The sequence below is a fragment of the Vigna umbellata genome, chromosome 2, assembly GCF_029865625.1.
Source record: "Vigna umbellata cultivar VRB3 chromosome 2, Vumbellata_1.0, whole genome shotgun sequence".
Classification (NCBI taxonomy): domain Eukaryota; kingdom Viridiplantae; phylum Streptophyta; class Magnoliopsida; order Fabales; family Fabaceae; genus Vigna; species Vigna umbellata.
Window position 1 is genome coordinate 47,538,867 of NC_142166.1, and position 15,801 is coordinate 47,554,667.

A 15,801-nucleotide genomic window follows, 5' to 3' on the forward strand; every position below is an offset into this window, starting at 1 on the left:
CTCATGTATATATTTTTGTATAATTTCATTTTTTATTATAAAATTTTGCTAACTATTTTACCTTTATATAAATTATTTTTGTAATTATACTTTTAGCATGGAAAGATGTCAACACAGCATGTAAGTATTTTTCAGTAGTTTAGTATAAAGAAATAAAAAAAATTGAATGGACAGTCGTAGTTGGAAAGGTAATAGAAAAAAAATCTTAGAAGAGAAGTAGAGACTCACCAACCAAACTTTTCACGTGGGGAGTATTGGAAATAAGCATACCTTAAATATTTTTTAACATAACCATTTTAAACATGGATATATTTTAATATTAAATTTAAAAAGTTAATGGATATAGTTTGTTTAACTTAAATTTTTTTTTTTGTTAACTATCATGAAAATACTCTATCCATTCTACACATATATTGATATAAGTTTTTGGGTTAAATATGTTTTTAGTCCCTAAACTATTGACCATTTCTGGTTTTCGTCCCTCTTCCAAAGTAAGGTACAATTTAGTCCTCAATCTTTAAAAAACGTTCGTTTTAGTCGAAAAAACGAACGTTTTGAGGACTAAAACGAAGACTAAAAACAAAATTTTGAGGACTAAAACGAACGTTTTTCTAAAGAATGAGGATCAAATTGTACCTTACTTTGGAAGAGGGACGAAAACCAGAAACGGCCAATAGTTTAGGGACTAAAAACATATTTAACCCTAAGTTTTTTCCTTTCTAAATCCATGGAAGAAAAAACTATTATGAAATATTCTGTCTTGTGCGACATAACGAATTATCAATTTTATCTTATCTTTACTCTTTTATATAAAAATAAATATGTAAATTATTTTAAGAAATGAATTTTTAATTAACTTGATATTATAAATTTGATTTACAAAATAAAACTTATATTTATTTATATATTTTAAATTAATTTTATATCTAGTTATCTATGTTGTCCCCCGTAATACCGAAAATATGTTGCATTCTGCATTTTATACTTATGATACCCTGAATATGTTTCACATTTCTTCATTTTATACTTTTATACTGGCCTTATTTATACAGACCTCTTGAAAATCATCTACCAAAACACGATTACTTCAGTCATATACGCTTACACTGCATAAATTCTTACACATTATGGCAACTCATGTTCATTGCTGACCCTGGTGACATGAACATTATGAATTAAATCAAGGGTTTATATATGTGTGTGTGTGTGTGTATATATATATATATATATATATATATATATATATATATATATATATATATATATATATATATATATTGCAAGAGAGATGCTAACTGTGTAAATAGCAGAGCAAATTCCTCTTTTTCTGACCCTTACGTCTCCCAAATCACATTGTAACTCTCACTCTTACGCAGACTTCAGTGTATATTTTCAACCACCATCGTTATCAAATTGATGAGGATGCACTCCACCCGAATTCCAAAATGGGAGAAAAAAATAGTCTTTCGTGGATTGATTTTGTTTTTTCTTTGTCAAAATCATATCTTTCTGATTGTTTTGAAACAATTAGGGGATTCTCATGAAAGGGTTATCAGCTTTTTCAAATCAATCAAAAGTTCAAAGAAAAGTACTCAAATCTCGCCAATATAATACTAAACCCTATGAATCAAATAACCTTCACAGTAACTAGGAAAAATCTAATAAAGCAATGTATAGTTTAATTGAAAAAAAGAAAACAGCAGATAATGAAAAATTTGATTTATTTCACCCCTTTATACATGCATGAAACTGGTGATAGATATAAGATTTTAGGAAGATTTGTAGTACAGGAGGAAATACAAGACAAACCCATATTAGGAAAGCAACAGAAGGAGGAACGGAATCCCTTATCCAGAGCATGGACAGAGAAATTTTATTGCTATCACTATTACTACTAGGGTGAGGTTGAGGGTGATGGATTGGGTTCAACTACAGAAACAGAGAAACAAAGAGATGGTGATGAAAGGGAAGAAGAAGAGTAAATCAATTGATAACGCGACCAACGACAGGGTACTTAGCTTGGAACTTGTTCTCCCAATCGTTGAGAACTCCGATCTCCTTTTCGGAGAGGCCGTCGAGGGAGGGGGAGATGTCTTCGTCGTTCTTGCTCATCTTGGCGAGGGCTCTGCTGGCGTCCTTGCCGGCGAACATGGCGTAGGCACCGCCGGGACCGTAGAAGGATTTTCCGGTGGTGACATCGTAGACGCGGCCCTTCACGGCGACGTAGATGGGCTTGGAGGGGTCGGTGCCGTTGTACTGGCTGAGCTGGTGCGGTGTGAGGTCCATTGGGCTTGGCAGCGTTGATAAGATGAGATGCGATTGAGATGAGAGGGTTCAGACTATGAAGAAATCAGTGCTTCACCTTTCATTCTTCTCAACAACTTGTCCTTATTACACATACCCCACTATCACCTACTACTCTTTTTCTCTTCATTATTCTCATTATATTGTAATTATTTATTTTCATATATTATTTTAATTTCTATTTAATTTTATCTAATTTATAAAATTATTTTATGACAATATTATATTATAAATATATTACATTTGGGATAATTAATTGAGTTATTAAAATCATCTCTTTAATTTAAAAAATATATAATACTTTTTTACATTTTTTTATAAAAAAATTCACATATATACATTTTTTATATTCATTTGATAATATCTTTTTATATTTTTTTCCTATTTAAAAATATAAAAATTTAATTTTTTTGCAACTATTTTATTTATGTATCAAATAAATATAAATATGTATCATTTTATCATTTTTTTTAAAACATATTGTACAAGACACATTCTATACTATCAATAAAGTTATAAAAATATCTTTTTCAATACATCTAAATGAGATGATGAACTCTTTTGACAATGTAATTTTGTAAAAAAACATTTATCCTAAATCTTTATAAATTAAGTAGTTTTTTGAGTTGAATTTGAAATATGAGAGTATAACTTTACATTCCTATCAAAACCAGGTTGAATTTATATTTATAATGTTTTTCCTCAAGTGTTATAAACCCTAATTGCATTTCACTTTTATGGTTTATTGAATTGAAAATTGTATGCATTGAAGGTGGGAAGAAATTTTCCCACAAGGGCATGCCTTAGGCTTTTAATGATTGACTTGGGTATAGTGCCCACTGTTACATGAATTGGATGCTTTTAAATGAAAAACTTATCTTGTGTTCCGCGAAATAAATTTATTTGAATATAATATGTGGTTGCCTTCAGAGAATATGTGAGATGAGATGCCATGCATATATGTCATAAATATTTATTGAATACTATCATTATTATTATTTTTAATTGTTTTAAATAAGTTATGTATTGATTGAGGGATTAATTATATGATGGACTTGTAATCACAAAATATATCAATTTTTTATGTTTTGTTTTATTTCAATTAATGTTTAATTGATTTCAATTATCCATAAAATAAAGAATGTTGGATTGTACATATATATTAACTAGTGTTGTCAAAATAGGTTATAACCTGTCAGTCAACCTGGCTCACCGCGGATTTGAATTACGATGGGTTTAAAAAAAATGTAAATTTTTTATGCGGACTAATTTTCAACCCCACTTAGAACCCGACTCACCGTTTGACTTACCAACTCACCTAATTGAATTTAATTATTTATTATTTTGTGTTTCAATATTAATAATTAACATTTTTTATTATATTGTAGATGGTGACAAAGAATAAGATGTTTCAAGAGAAAAAAAATATTATAGATTTATCTATTCAAGACTCTAATATTATAAATTGACAAGTGATACAAAAATTATCAATATTTAAAACTTATTTGTTCGTCTTTTGTATATGTGTTTGGATTACGCTTATGATACTTTTTATTTTTTATTTTGAATAGTCTTTGAAGTTTAACACCATTTTAGTGTGATGTTTATTTATATTTGAATTAAAAAAAATTGTAATTTAAAAAAGGTTATAATTAGATGAGCCAGTAAGAATAACCCTTTAAGGACTATTTTGGCTATGGTGACTTGTTATGATTTAGAGCTTCATGAGATAAATGTAAAGACTACTCTCTAAATAGCCATTTAGAGAAAAAAAATTATATGGGCCAACTTGAAGGGTTTGTTTCCACATTAAAGGAAAACACGATGTTTAAATTAAATAAGTAATATGTGGATTAAAACAAACTTTTAGACAATGATATCTCAAGTTTAATGATATCATCTTGTCACATGATTTTGTAGAAAATATTGTTGACATGTGTATCTACATGAAGATAAGCGAGAACAAGTGTGAAAGATATGAGTGAAACATCTTATATGATGGGAATATAAATATTTTGTGACAGGTTAGAGGGATTGTTGTGACTGTGTCAAAAATAATATATTAATGAGGTATTAGAGAGATTCAAAATGAAAAAGTGTTTTGTGGGGATTGTTCCAATACAAAAGGGTGTTAAGTTTAATCAAATGTAGTGTCTAAAAAATTACTCACAACAAAGTGAGATGAAATCCATTCCTTGTGCATAAATTGTTGGGAGTTTGGTGTATGTCCAAACATGTACTCGAGTAGACATTAGCCTCGTCATAGGAATGTTGGGTTAATATTAAAGCAAACATGAATAAAATATCAAAGAGTTATAAAGAAGGTTCTTAAATATTTACAAGACACAAATGATTACGAGCTTAAATATAGAAGGTCATATCACCTTGAAGTGATTAACTATTCGGATCCATCAAAGAAATTCACGTTTGAATACATCTTTCTTTTGGTTGGAAGAGCATTATCATGGAGAAGTGAAAAACAATCTATGATTGCCATGTTTACAATGAATGATGAATTTGTAGTATTATAATGGTTTTTTAATGATAAATACTCGAAAATAGAAAAAACACGTGGATTTGATGTATTTATCAATCAAAAGTAATAAGTAAAAAATGTAAATCAAACATATTGGTACAAATTTAATGATAGTAGATATGTTAACTAAATATATTTATTGGTCATGTTAAAAGAATGAGTGTAGTTGATAGTCCTTGTTAAAAATGTAGTGTATGGTATATATATAGATTATGGTTATAATGCCGGTAGTATTTAATACTTGTGACTTCCATTATAAATGTTTTTGTTTATTTTGTCATTTACATTACTTGGTATATATTATTGTTTTGTTTGTTGAAATGATAAAATGTATCTTTTGAAAGAAAATTGAGAATATCTATTATAGTTTAACTTAAGTTAGATGATTTGTGATACACCAAATGAAACTTGTTATTGAATAACTTGTTCAATATACTAGTGTGCATTTAAAGTTTAATGTTGGATATTTAAGTTTACGGGAAGAATATTAAATTATTTTAATAATCATGTAATTTATAGAATAATTTTAATATAAAAATGTATAATATAGTGATTATTAGATTGTAAATGTGTTAAAGTTATGAAATTTTTTAGAGTGTGTTCTTTTGGGTGGATGTATTTGGGGGAGATGATTTAGGGAAGATGATTTGAATGAATTTGAGGGTAATTGTTTAGTTATTTTTTTGAGTGGATTTGTGGTTAATTGAGAGTGGATTTGAAAGTAAAGTTTATGAGAATTAGTGTGATTGATGTGACTGATTAAAAGAATTTGTTTAATTGATAAAAATTGAAGATTACCAAAATACTCCTAGTTATTAAATTAATATAAAATAATAATTGTTAATGTTATATTTAATTGTAAAAATGTTTATAGAGAGTAAAAAATTAATATTAATTATTAAAATTAATTTTAATATTGTACAAAAATTGAATTTTATTAAAATTAATTTATTTTTAATTGTTATATTTTTGTAATATTATTTACCCTAGCATCAAATAAACATAAGATTAAAAAAACAGAAAAAAACTATCAATATAATTCCAAAAAGAAATATTAAAGCAACAAACTTTAGGATTCATTTTGGTTATTCTTCTACTCTTAATTTATTGAATAAAAAACACAAACAGACAAAAAGGCATAATAAGAACTACTAAATAAAAATCAAGAAAGAAAGTAATGATGGGAAAAAGAGCTTGGTGGAGTGGAGAGGGTGAAAGCAGCATTTCCTGTGAAGAATGAAAAAGAAAATTGAATGAGTGTGGTGTAACCGAATACATCCATTCACTTCTCAAGGAATTCCTTTTGTACGTTTTATTTTTCGATTGGTATTTTACAAAGTAGGGAGGACATACTTTTACAAAGCAGCAAGGGCATACATGAGATTTTACTTCAAATCATCGCAAATCATCGTATTATGCAGAGATCTAAAAACTCATATATCTCGCAAATCATCTTAATTCCATCGTTCCAAATCATGCCAAACGAACACAGTTTTTATTGTAAATCATTCCTCACATTTTCACTTGAAGAGTGACATCCACCCAAACGAACACAGCCTTAGACTTATTAAAATCAATTCTCTGTTTTCACTTTATTAAAGATATTATAGTATTTTAATAAATATTTGGTAAGGACACTTGGAAGTTATATTACAATTTTGTTGTGAATGAGAAAATGTCACGTTTAACAATGAAAGACCAGTCAAAATATCCTATATAATCAATAAAACCATACAAGGCAGTAATAAAAAGGAAAATATCCATTAAGAGATATTTGACAATAGATTTAATTAAGTTATTGAATTCTTCTAACAATATAATTTTGTGAGAATCATATACCCTAAAATCATTATGAAATATAATAGTGTCTTCAATTGAATTTGAAATGTATGAAACTAAAACTTTACATCTCTATTTTAAATTACTTATTCTTTCATAGGATATTCTTTCAAGGGAGTGTTGATGGGATTTTTAGTGGTGTAGAGAGTTAAAATATCGAACAATTGGGCTGAAGATCCAATAACATATGGTCCTCTGGGCTCCCTTCAATTTAAGCTAAGGAAGAGTTCCAGAAAAATTTTCTTATGGCGGGCGTATAAGACATTTCCCGTGTTGTTTTTCCATGTTTTTATTATGGATGGTGTTTTCCTTCTTATAACAATAACAACATATTTTCATTCATCTTTCTCCATTCTTTTTCCTCCACATTATTGCAGAGAAGAGTTTCTAATATGAGTAGGTGCGTCTCTTGTAGCACTGCTTCTGCAGTGATTCACAAGAGTTTGTCGAAATCTTCAACTCAATTTCCAATTTCTAAGAATGCTGTAACGGTCAACAGAAATTCTCGCCTGCGCGTCCACGTTTCTATGGTGGACTCCTCCTCTTCTGATTTCGCCAAGCGCATCGAACGAGCCTGGTTAATTTCCAAGGTTCAATTTCTCTCTATCTCTCTCTCTCCTCTCGTTCTAATTTCGTTTTAGGTTTTTTCGTTTTCATAAACTGGCTTCCCTTTTCAGAATTTTTAATATAATTTATTTTAACATGTTCGAATTCTTTTAATTACATGGTAGAATTCGAAGGCTGTGTTTATATATTAAGTAGTTGGATAATCAAGTCTTATGACTATGCTTGATCAAATACCCTTCCAAGGTTCATTTCTTAATGTGTTTTTGGGGAGTTTTGACTTACCATGGTTATCATCTGGGTGGGTTGTAGGCGAGCTTAATTTTGATACGCTCGGCGTATAGATATTTGCACTATCTTAATTTAAGATTAGTTTACATATGCTTGTTCCAAATAAATTCAATGCTAAATAGAACATATTTAGCAAAGGGCAACATGAATCTGTGATTAAGTATTAATGAGGGGATTATTCAGCTGTTCCTGCATAGTCATTGCAATCGGTATCACTCGGCGAGATATTTTGTAGGAAGAGTTTAAAATTTATAAAATTCATTTTGATGTTTGATGTTTGATGTTTCTGAGCTGGTCTTTGATATATGTATCTGTGATGCTTACAGCAACCAAGGCCAATCGTGTGTTCATCTTGCGACTCAAAAGGGCATATCGAATGTAAATGGTGTGCGGGTACTGGTTTTTTTATCCTTGGTGATAATATGCTTTGCGAAGTTCCATCTAGAAACACTACCTGTATCATATGCACCGGAAAGGTACCTCTCTATGGCTAACTTAACCTGATGAACTCACTTTACCTGTGAACTCGTAGCAACCGGTTTTCTTGGTATTTAATTTTGCCCTTAATCTGTTATTATTCAGGGATCAATGTGTTGTTCTGATTGTCAAGGAACAGGCTTTCGTGCAAAATGGTTGGGAGAACCTCCTACTTCCTAGTACCAAAACTACTGCTCAAATGGTGGTGGAGCGTGGCTTGTGAGTCCTGAGAATTGTAGTTATATTATACCTCGTCTTACTTGAGTCCGACAGATGCAGCAGTCTCTTTAGCTTTATTTTGAAAAAATTGTCTGGTTATTCATTTTTTAAGATTGAATTGTCACTAAAAGCAATCAATTTGTACCATCTTTGTATGTTTATTAACTTGTATAAATGTTGTTGTTTTACCAAATGAAATGAACGCTTATACTCCCTGAGAACACATTATATGAAGTCATGATCGGTATGAATTTGAGAAAAATAATCATATTGACTCTACCTGTAATATAACTAGGCTTCCCTGCCAAAGCATGATCAGATCTTTGCGTTGAATTGTTAACAGGAGGAACTTTTTTCTCCCTTTCCCTTTCTGAACAACAGAGATAAATTTCTTCTTACAAAAGAAAATGAGAAAATAAAATAAAACTGTTTTTCACAGGTTAACTTATTACATGCATAAATTAATCTTTAGAAATATATTTTTTTTGAAATTGTTTATACTAATTAATAATAAAGTTTTTAATTTTAAAGTATCTTATTTTATTTATAGTAAATAAATCTTATCTGATGAAAAAATGACTTGGCGAAATAATGTTTGCTTTGTTTAGTTACGATAGAATAAAATAAAATCAAGTTTATTTAAATCTAAAACACAGTACTGCCAGTGAAAAATGCAACTTCTATTGATTTTGAAAGTATATAAACTTTTGTAACAAGCACAGTTTTGTATTAAAATCTTTAAAATATAATATTACTTCAGCTCAAATCTAATTTCGTAAAATAAAAAATACTGAAAACTATACAAATGTTGTGCCAAACCCAATCAAATCTGTAACTCATTTAGTAATTATAGAAACTACAAGTATTAATTGGAACAACTATTTTTCCAACTTTTCACTCACAATCTCCTATGTGTCCTAACAAAGTTTGTAGTGTTCATTGCAATGGCGCTTGAGCAAGCATATACTCCAATAGAGCACAGGGAAGCAGATGCCAAGAGAATGGCCTTCCACTGTTTCCCAGATACTAGAATTGCCAAACCGACCAATGTAACTGCCACAGCTGAAAGGGCATTTTTCCAAGCTTGGAAAGCTTTGACTGCGGTTCTACATCCTTGGCAATGTATGACATGCCTAAAATATCTGTTGGCTAAATTTGGAGCATGCATTGTTCCAATGCCCCCTTTGGCAGGTGAAGAAGCTGATTGTCCTGCAACGAGTCCAGCGGGTGCATGTTCAACCACAGCAGGTTCTTTGGGCAAAGAGATGGTGCTGTGACCAAAATGATATGGCATCCCATGCCCCACTTTGTCCATCCACTTCCTGTATTCAGCAACCCATGTGTCTGATGATTTCAGATTCAGATAAAGTTGCTTTGTTGGAACCTTCTCTTTCAAGAGAATTTCATTCTGAGATGATAAGAATCCCATGTCTTGCTCAAAAACCTTGGATGCATTCTGATGGAAGTACCACTCAGGAAACAGTTTTGCCAGTGGAGATGACGATCTTGTCGATCCAAACCTCACTATAAGCATGGATTTCCCTTGCCCAGTTGGTCTACAAAGGAACAGGCCACTGAAGTAGTTTGTTACACCATTTTTATCAACCATTTCCCTGTTATTTTGTAGAACACACGGAGCCCCAAACCTCAAGAAGTTAGGCCTGGACCCATCTTTCTCAGCACCCCACCAACCTGCAAACCCTCTATCAGTTCGTTCAGTCACCTCAAAGCTCAGCGGCCGAGCATTCTCCCTTTTTGCGGTCCAATCCGTTCTGTCATGTGAGATAGGGATATGAGCAGGATCCATCAGGTTCTCCAGAAGAATAGAGTGATCGTAAGGGAGTTCATGAACTGTTGAAATGTCTCTGAATCCCGGCCTTGCAAAGTTCTCAAACCAAGGTAGTTTACTATCATTTGGAGGTGTTTTGAGGGACATCCACACCCAAATAACACCTTGAGAGTCCCTCACTTCATACGTTTTAACACAAGCTGTCCTAGGGATTTTGGCATCAGCCGGAAGCTGTTGAAAACAGAAAAAAAAGTTTGTCACTTGGCAACATCATGTGGCCTTAAGCTGGGAATGTAACTTTTATTTATCTGAGGAAAACAGCAGGTGCATTACCAACCTGAGGTATCTTCACACATTTGCCCTCCCCTTCAAATTGCCACCCATGGTATAGACACTCAAGCCTTCCATCAATCAACTGTCCCTCTGACAGTTTGGCTAACCTGAATTGTACGAAGACACAAGATCCATCATTTGACAAACACAAAAATCAGCAATCAGTGAAACTACAGAATTTTCAGTAACTGGGGACATGCCGATTAAGGTAAAAGTAGTCACAAATTCCAAGTGAAAACAACCAAACTCAACCGACAATTACAATCATAATAAGCAGTGAGTAACCTGTGGGGGCAGCGATCTTCGTAACAGTGTAACTGGCCATTGCCATCCTTGAACAAGACGACTTGTTTATCAAACACTGTGAGTCCCAAGGGTGCATCTTCGGGAACATTCTTAGTGAGATACAAAGGGTACCACTCCTCCGTCCAGTCATACTCCCCTTTTACCTCCTCCTCGGTGGTTGGAACCACAAGAACTGCGCCATCTGCTTCGCTGTCAGCTAAAGGTGCAGCTTTTATGTCCGCAGTGGCGCCACACGTGGCGTGCTTGGATCTTAGCGATGGTTTGAAGGAAGCGGAGTAGACAGTCCAACGCAGTCCCTTGTTTGGCGGCGCGGAAACGCGCAAAGGGAGGAAAGTTCGAGTGGGAGACACAAAAGGATTCACCAACGCCATGTTAGGTAACAGCAGTGAAGAGTGAAGAAGAAGAAGTGGCAAAAATAAAAAGAAGGAAGAAAAAGAGAGACTTGCACGTTTCGTGTGTTGTTCCTGACCACATAATACAACACGGTAGACTCATACCCTCTTCGTCATTTAACCGTTAAGATATAAAAGTAAATAAAAAACATGTGGATATCCATTATTTACAATGATTTTTTTTTCCATCTTAGCTATATTTATTTATAAAAAATATTCTTTTCACATACTTAAATTTTTTTTACATTTATTTAATATTATTTTTACTTATTTTTTCTTTTTTAGAAAATACAAAATTGTTAAATGAATTATGTGTTAAACGAAGGTAAAAGTGTCTCGTAGTATCTTTCTCATTTATTTATTTTACTCGCGTGGACAAACCTTTTAAATATAAAAGAAATACTCATAGTTATTCACATAATTACATACACTGTGAGTAGTCTTTATCAGAAGTTTGACATGAAATTGGAACATTTGTAGCAAGTTTTTACGAGAAAAAGTTACTTAAGCAAGCAATATCAGTTGAATTTCTTTTTCTTAGAAGGAAACAAAAACACGGAATATGTTCTTTATTACTTAATTTAATATTGTTGGTACTTCTGGAATGACAGTCGTGTAGTGTTACCGTCGTACTTTAATTTTCAAAAAATGAACGGATAAAGGAAAATAGGAGGAGAGCATTTAAATTTATCCGCTAAGAAATAACGGAAACGAGAAATTAGGGTTTTGTGAGGGTTTCTGATCAGTTAAGGGAAGCGAGAGAGGATGAAGATTGCGGTGGAAGGGTGCATGCATGGCGACCTGGACAACGTGTACAGGACCCTACAGCACTTGGAGAAATCCCAGAACACGAAAATCGACCTTCTCCTCTGCTGCGGCGATTTCCAAGCGGTTAGGAACGAACAGGATTTGAAGAGCTTGAACGTCCCGCCCAAGTATCGCTCCATGAATTCCTTCTGGAAGTACTATTCCGGCGCCGAGGTTGCCCCTTACCCCACCATCTTCATCGGCGGCAATCACGAAGCGTCCAATTATCTCTGGGAACTGTTAGTTCACCTCAGCTTCACATTCTAATAACTGTTCTGTTGCAATGCGATTTAGGGTTTCGACAATTGTTTGTTTAGGACGACAACTGTGACTTAAAAACATTGACTTTCGTGCCAAAATTACTGTCACGGACTGTTCTTCTAAAATCTTGACTGTTGCTGTTTTGGTAAGCTTTTGGTACGTGTTTGTTTTAGGTACTATGGAGGATGGGTTGCTCCTAATATCTACTTCTTGGGAGCTGCTGGGGTGGTGAGGTTTGGGAATGTCCGAATTGGTGGTCTCTCTGGGATCTATAATGATCGACACTATAAATTAGGTTGTTTATCTGTTTGTGAATTGTGGATTTTAAAGTGTTGAATCTGAATTGGGCGTTTGTTTGCCGATTACTGAATGATGTTAGGTGTTTTTTTGAGCAGGACGTTATGAGAGGCCTCCCTATGATCAGAGTACCATTAGGTCTGTGTATCATGTTCGTGAGTATGATGTTCGCAAATTGATGGAACTTAAGGAGCCCATTGATGTTTTTCTTTCGCATGATTGGCCACTTAGAATCACTGATTATGGGGATTGGAAGGAGCTTGTTCGGCGCAAGCACTATTTTAGGCAAGAGGTGGGGCTTGTTGAAATTTTTGAACTTAATGAAACTGCCAAGTTTAGTAATTATTATTCTGCGTGTTGCGAATGCTGGTTTTTGATTTGCTTGTATTGCTTTTTGTCAAGGATTCAGCAACATTGAGAAAGCTATGAGCTAAGAGCTGGGATGATAGTCTCGTGTCTGTTTTATTAAAAAAATGAGAAACATAAATTTATTTCAGGGGAATGTGAAACCATCATATGCATTATCATTGAGCTTTATGTCCTGTTCGGATGGAACTTCTTAACAAGTAACTGTCGGACGAAAAAAAAAATGGCTTTTAAGTTAAAATTAGCTTATGCAAAAAGTTCAAAATAGATGTTAAATTAGAGCACTTCTAAATTAGCTTATACACCATCCGCCAGCTAATTTTGAACTTTTTTCATATTTCATTTTATCATCTTTTTTTTTCTCCTAAACGTATTTATTGAGAATCTGTTCCAGATAGGACTATAGTCTTTGATAATTTGTGTAGTGTTTAATTATTTCTATAACCAGGCAGTATCTTGTTTTTGTACCTAATAAGGCTTATATCTGTCAGATAGAGGAAAAAAGATTAGGGAGTAGAGCTGCTGCTGAACTTCTAGAAAAACTGAAACCAAATTATTGGTTTTCGGCTCACTTACACTGCAAGTTTGCTGCTCTGGTTCAGCATGGGGAAGGAGGTCCACTGACAAAATTCCTTGCACTGGACAAATGTATTGTCGGGCGTGATTTCTTACAGGTATATAGGCATACAATGATAATTTTCAGGGTTAATCTTCTGTGATAGCCATTTGAGTTAGGCATTACAATCATGGCATGTTCTGTGCCTTTAGATTGTGGAAATTGAATCAGATGCAGGACCTTATGAGATTCGGTATGATGAAGAATGGTTAGCGATAACACGGAAGTTCAACCCTATCTTCCCTTTGACCACCAAAGGTGCAAACTTCAGGTGTGCGTGTGCATGTGAAATCACCATAACATTATTGACAATTAGGATTTGAGTTCTCCAATTGTTTAGCTTTTCCCTCTCCCCCTTCAAATAATAATAATAACAATGCCATATGCACTTGCTGACAGAGGTTTAAATCTCGAGATGGAAGATTGTCTTGAATGGGTTAGAAGCAGGCTTCGTGAGAAGGGGTGCAAACCATTTGAATTTGTCAGAACAGCTCCTTCCTATGATCCTTCACGGTCCAATTTTGGTGGTGTATTGACTGGTATTTCTTTTGTTTTCAATTACTAAGCTCACCTTGTAAGCCACCAATCAAAATTTTTTCAGCGTATTTTCTGGATAAAGATATTCTAATCCTGATCACTTAAGTGATTGGGCTAACTTGTTGGTGTATAATGTTATTCGTGCATACTTTGGGAGTTCCCATGCATGAACATCTTATATGCATGTTATGATTAGGCACTGTCGACTATTGTGTCTTCCCATTCTTGTGCTTATGTCAGTAAAAAGTTTGATTTTTTCATTTTGTGGTGCGGTAATAAAGTAAAATAGGCTCTAAGTCAAACTAAAAATATTCCTTTAAATTGAATGTCAAATTGTCAATTACATTCTATATTCTGAATTAGTCACAATTATTTAAGAGTTACTTGTGAGTTAACACTTCTCTTTTGACCTTGTTTATTTACTCCTACTAATTAATTTTTCTGATCTTTCTAATAGTATAGTTTTAGCTTATAGAAAGGAAAACTAAAAGAGAAAAAGACCGATTTCTTATGCAACAGTGATATCTGTCATTATTTCAGCATGTCATGTCTTGTATTATTTAAAATGTAACTATACAAGTGTTAACTTTATTTAATTTTCTTCTATTTTCCTTTTCAGTGAATCCCCGGAACCCTCAGACAGAATCTTTTTTGCAGCTTCTGGAACTTCCATATCTTCTTGATAGAAATCCTGATGCAAAGGACTTCTCACCTTATCCTTCTCTTTCAGTTAAAAGAGGTAAAGTTTAGCCTTTTTAATGGTCATAGATAAAGAATGGGGTCCATTTTTTTACAAAAACTGATAGAAGCGAAATCTGGAGAATATCTTGGAGACATACAATATTTCGTTTTGAGCTAAACAACTTACAATATCTCATATACATTTCTAGGCATTAGTGATCATAATGAGGAGATTCCCATTGATGATGTGGATGATGATGATGATGATGTAGAACTACCAAAAGTTGATAACGTTGAAAGTTGAGACCGGGACTTCAAATTTGTGAATCATCGTTTGAAATTAGCACACTGAATTGGTAATTATCTGCAACTAGCATTTTATGCCTAGTACGATATTGACTCTTGATGGGGCACTCACTAGATTGTGGATTTTCTTTCCCACTAACGAGTAGTTTAGTTGCATGTATATTATTAACTGGCCATTTTTCTTATAACAACAAACGCTCTCAAGGTCTCTCCATTTTTCTTACAATTGCTGTTTACTGCATTTTCTGCATCAGGTGGTTCTGTCAAGGGATTTGCTGCTATTGATTGCGTTAGTTCTGTACTGCGCTTCCCTTTTCTTCATCTCTTGGGTATTCAAAGATTAGAAGCCATGCTTGTGTTTTGGATTTAAAAGCTCATATACAGTTATGCATAGAAAGACATTCAATGACGTTGTGAGAAAATATTCTGAGTGGGTGGAGTCCTCTCTAGAATGTATGTACATAAAAGCTGTACTTTTAAAATTAAGTAAAACTTCAAATAAAAATATACTAGAGATAGGAAAAGTCGTATATCTCAGGTAAAAATAATAATAATTATACTATTATTGATGATTTTTTTCATAATCAATAATAATAACTATAATAATTCTGTTTTGTTAGATAGAAGTAAATTGAATGTACAAGTTTCTAAATTGTGGGGATTAAGAAAAATTGTGGTGTCTATTAATTCAACATGAAAGCTAAAAATTTAAATGAAAAATTCGAACTAACTTCGGTGATAAAACAAGTATTGGTATTGATTCAACGATTCATGAATGAGATAAAATATTAATTGTTAGAATAACTAAGATTACTTATTTTATCTTAACTAATTTGAGAGGAATATCTTTTTAAAATACGTTGAGGCCTAAAGCGATTAA

The 15,801-nt window shown here is 32.8% G+C and overlaps 4 protein-coding genes across 4 annotated transcripts; 2 read left to right on the forward strand and 2 right to left on the reverse strand.

Annotated features, from left to right (window-relative positions):
* Positions 1-1,704: 1,704 nt before the first annotated feature.
* Positions 1,705-2,407, reverse strand: MAPR2 (membrane-associated progesterone binding protein 2). The gene has a single exon (XM_047316108.2). The coding sequence runs from the start codon at positions 2,284-2,286 to the stop codon at positions 1,984-1,986; it is 303 nt and encodes a 100-aa protein (XP_047172064.1). The 5' UTR covers positions 2,287-2,407; the 3' UTR covers positions 1,705-1,983.
* Positions 2,408-6,952: 4,545 nt separating this feature from the next.
* LOC124840090 (DnaJ/Hsp40 cysteine-rich domain superfamily protein) lies at positions 6,953-8,453 on the forward strand. Its single transcript, XM_047316081.2, has 3 exons — positions 6,953-7,269; positions 7,861-8,010; positions 8,117-8,453. Exons 1-3 carry the CDS (start codon positions 7,072-7,074, stop codon positions 8,189-8,191), a joined length of 423 nt encoding a protein of 140 aa, XP_047172037.1. The 5' UTR covers positions 6,953-7,071; the 3' UTR covers positions 8,192-8,453.
* Positions 8,454-8,985: 532 nt separating this feature from the next.
* TIC55-II (translocon at the inner envelope membrane of chloroplasts 55-II) lies at positions 8,986-11,113 on the reverse strand. The gene is made up of 3 exons (XM_047316086.2): positions 10,638-11,113; positions 10,357-10,459; positions 8,986-10,250 (listed from the first exon to the last, which is right to left on the reverse strand). The coding sequence occupies exons 1-3, from the start codon at positions 11,027-11,029 to the stop codon at positions 9,129-9,131; spliced, it is 1,617 nt and encodes a 538-aa protein (XP_047172042.1). The 5' UTR covers positions 11,030-11,113; the 3' UTR covers positions 8,986-9,128.
* A 526-nt stretch (positions 11,114-11,639) lies between these two features.
* Positions 11,640-15,490, forward strand: DBR1 (debranching enzyme 1). Its single transcript, XM_088107185.1, has 9 exons — positions 11,640-12,096; positions 12,292-12,413; positions 12,514-12,707; positions 13,273-13,455; positions 13,550-13,668; positions 13,797-13,936; positions 14,554-14,673; positions 14,825-14,971; positions 15,176-15,490. The coding sequence occupies exons 1-8, from the start codon at positions 11,816-11,818 to the stop codon at positions 14,917-14,919; spliced, it is 1,254 nt and encodes a 417-aa protein (XP_087963311.1). The 5' UTR covers positions 11,640-11,815; the 3' UTR covers positions 14,920-14,971; positions 15,176-15,490.
* The last annotated feature ends 311 nt before the right edge of the window (positions 15,491-15,801 follow it).

Bases quoted from the DNA above. Each gene is read 5' to 3' on its own strand.
- DBR1 (XM_088107185.1), top strand. From the start codon at position 11,816: ATGAAGATTGCGGTGGAAGGGTGCATGCATGGCGACCTGGACAACGTG. The intron at 13,669-13,796 runs GTGTGCGTGTGC...ACTTGCTGACAG, and splicing joins ACCAAAGGTGCAAACTTCAG to AGGTTTAAATCTCGAGATGG. The intron at 13,937-14,553 runs GTATTTCTTTTG...TTTCCTTTTCAG, and splicing joins TTTTGGTGGTGTATTGACTG to TGAATCCCCGGAACCCTCAG.
- LOC124840090 (XM_047316081.2), top strand. From the start codon at position 7,072: ATGAGTAGGTGCGTCTCTTGTAGCACTGCTTCTGCAGTGATTCACAAG. The intron at 7,270-7,860 runs GTTCAATTTCTC...TGATGCTTACAG, and splicing joins GAGCCTGGTTAATTTCCAAG to CAACCAAGGCCAATCGTGTG. The intron at 8,011-8,116 runs GTACCTCTCTAT...GTTATTATTCAG, and splicing joins GTATCATATGCACCGGAAAG to GGATCAATGTGTTGTTCTGA.
- TIC55-II (XM_047316086.2), bottom strand. From the start codon at position 11,029: ATGGCGTTGGTGAATCCTTTTGTGTCTCCCACTCGAACTTTCCTCCCT. The intron at 10,460-10,637 runs GTTACTCACTGC...CGTACAATTCAG, and splicing joins GAAGATCGCTGCCCCCACAG to GTTAGCCAAACTGTCAGAGG. The intron at 10,251-10,356 runs GTTGGTAATGCA...TGTTTTCAACAG, and splicing joins AATGTGTGAAGATACCTCAG to CTTCCGGCTGATGCCAAAAT.
- MAPR2 (XM_047316108.2), bottom strand. From the start codon at position 2,286: ATGGACCTCACACCGCACCAGCTCAGCCAGTACAACGGCACCGACCCC.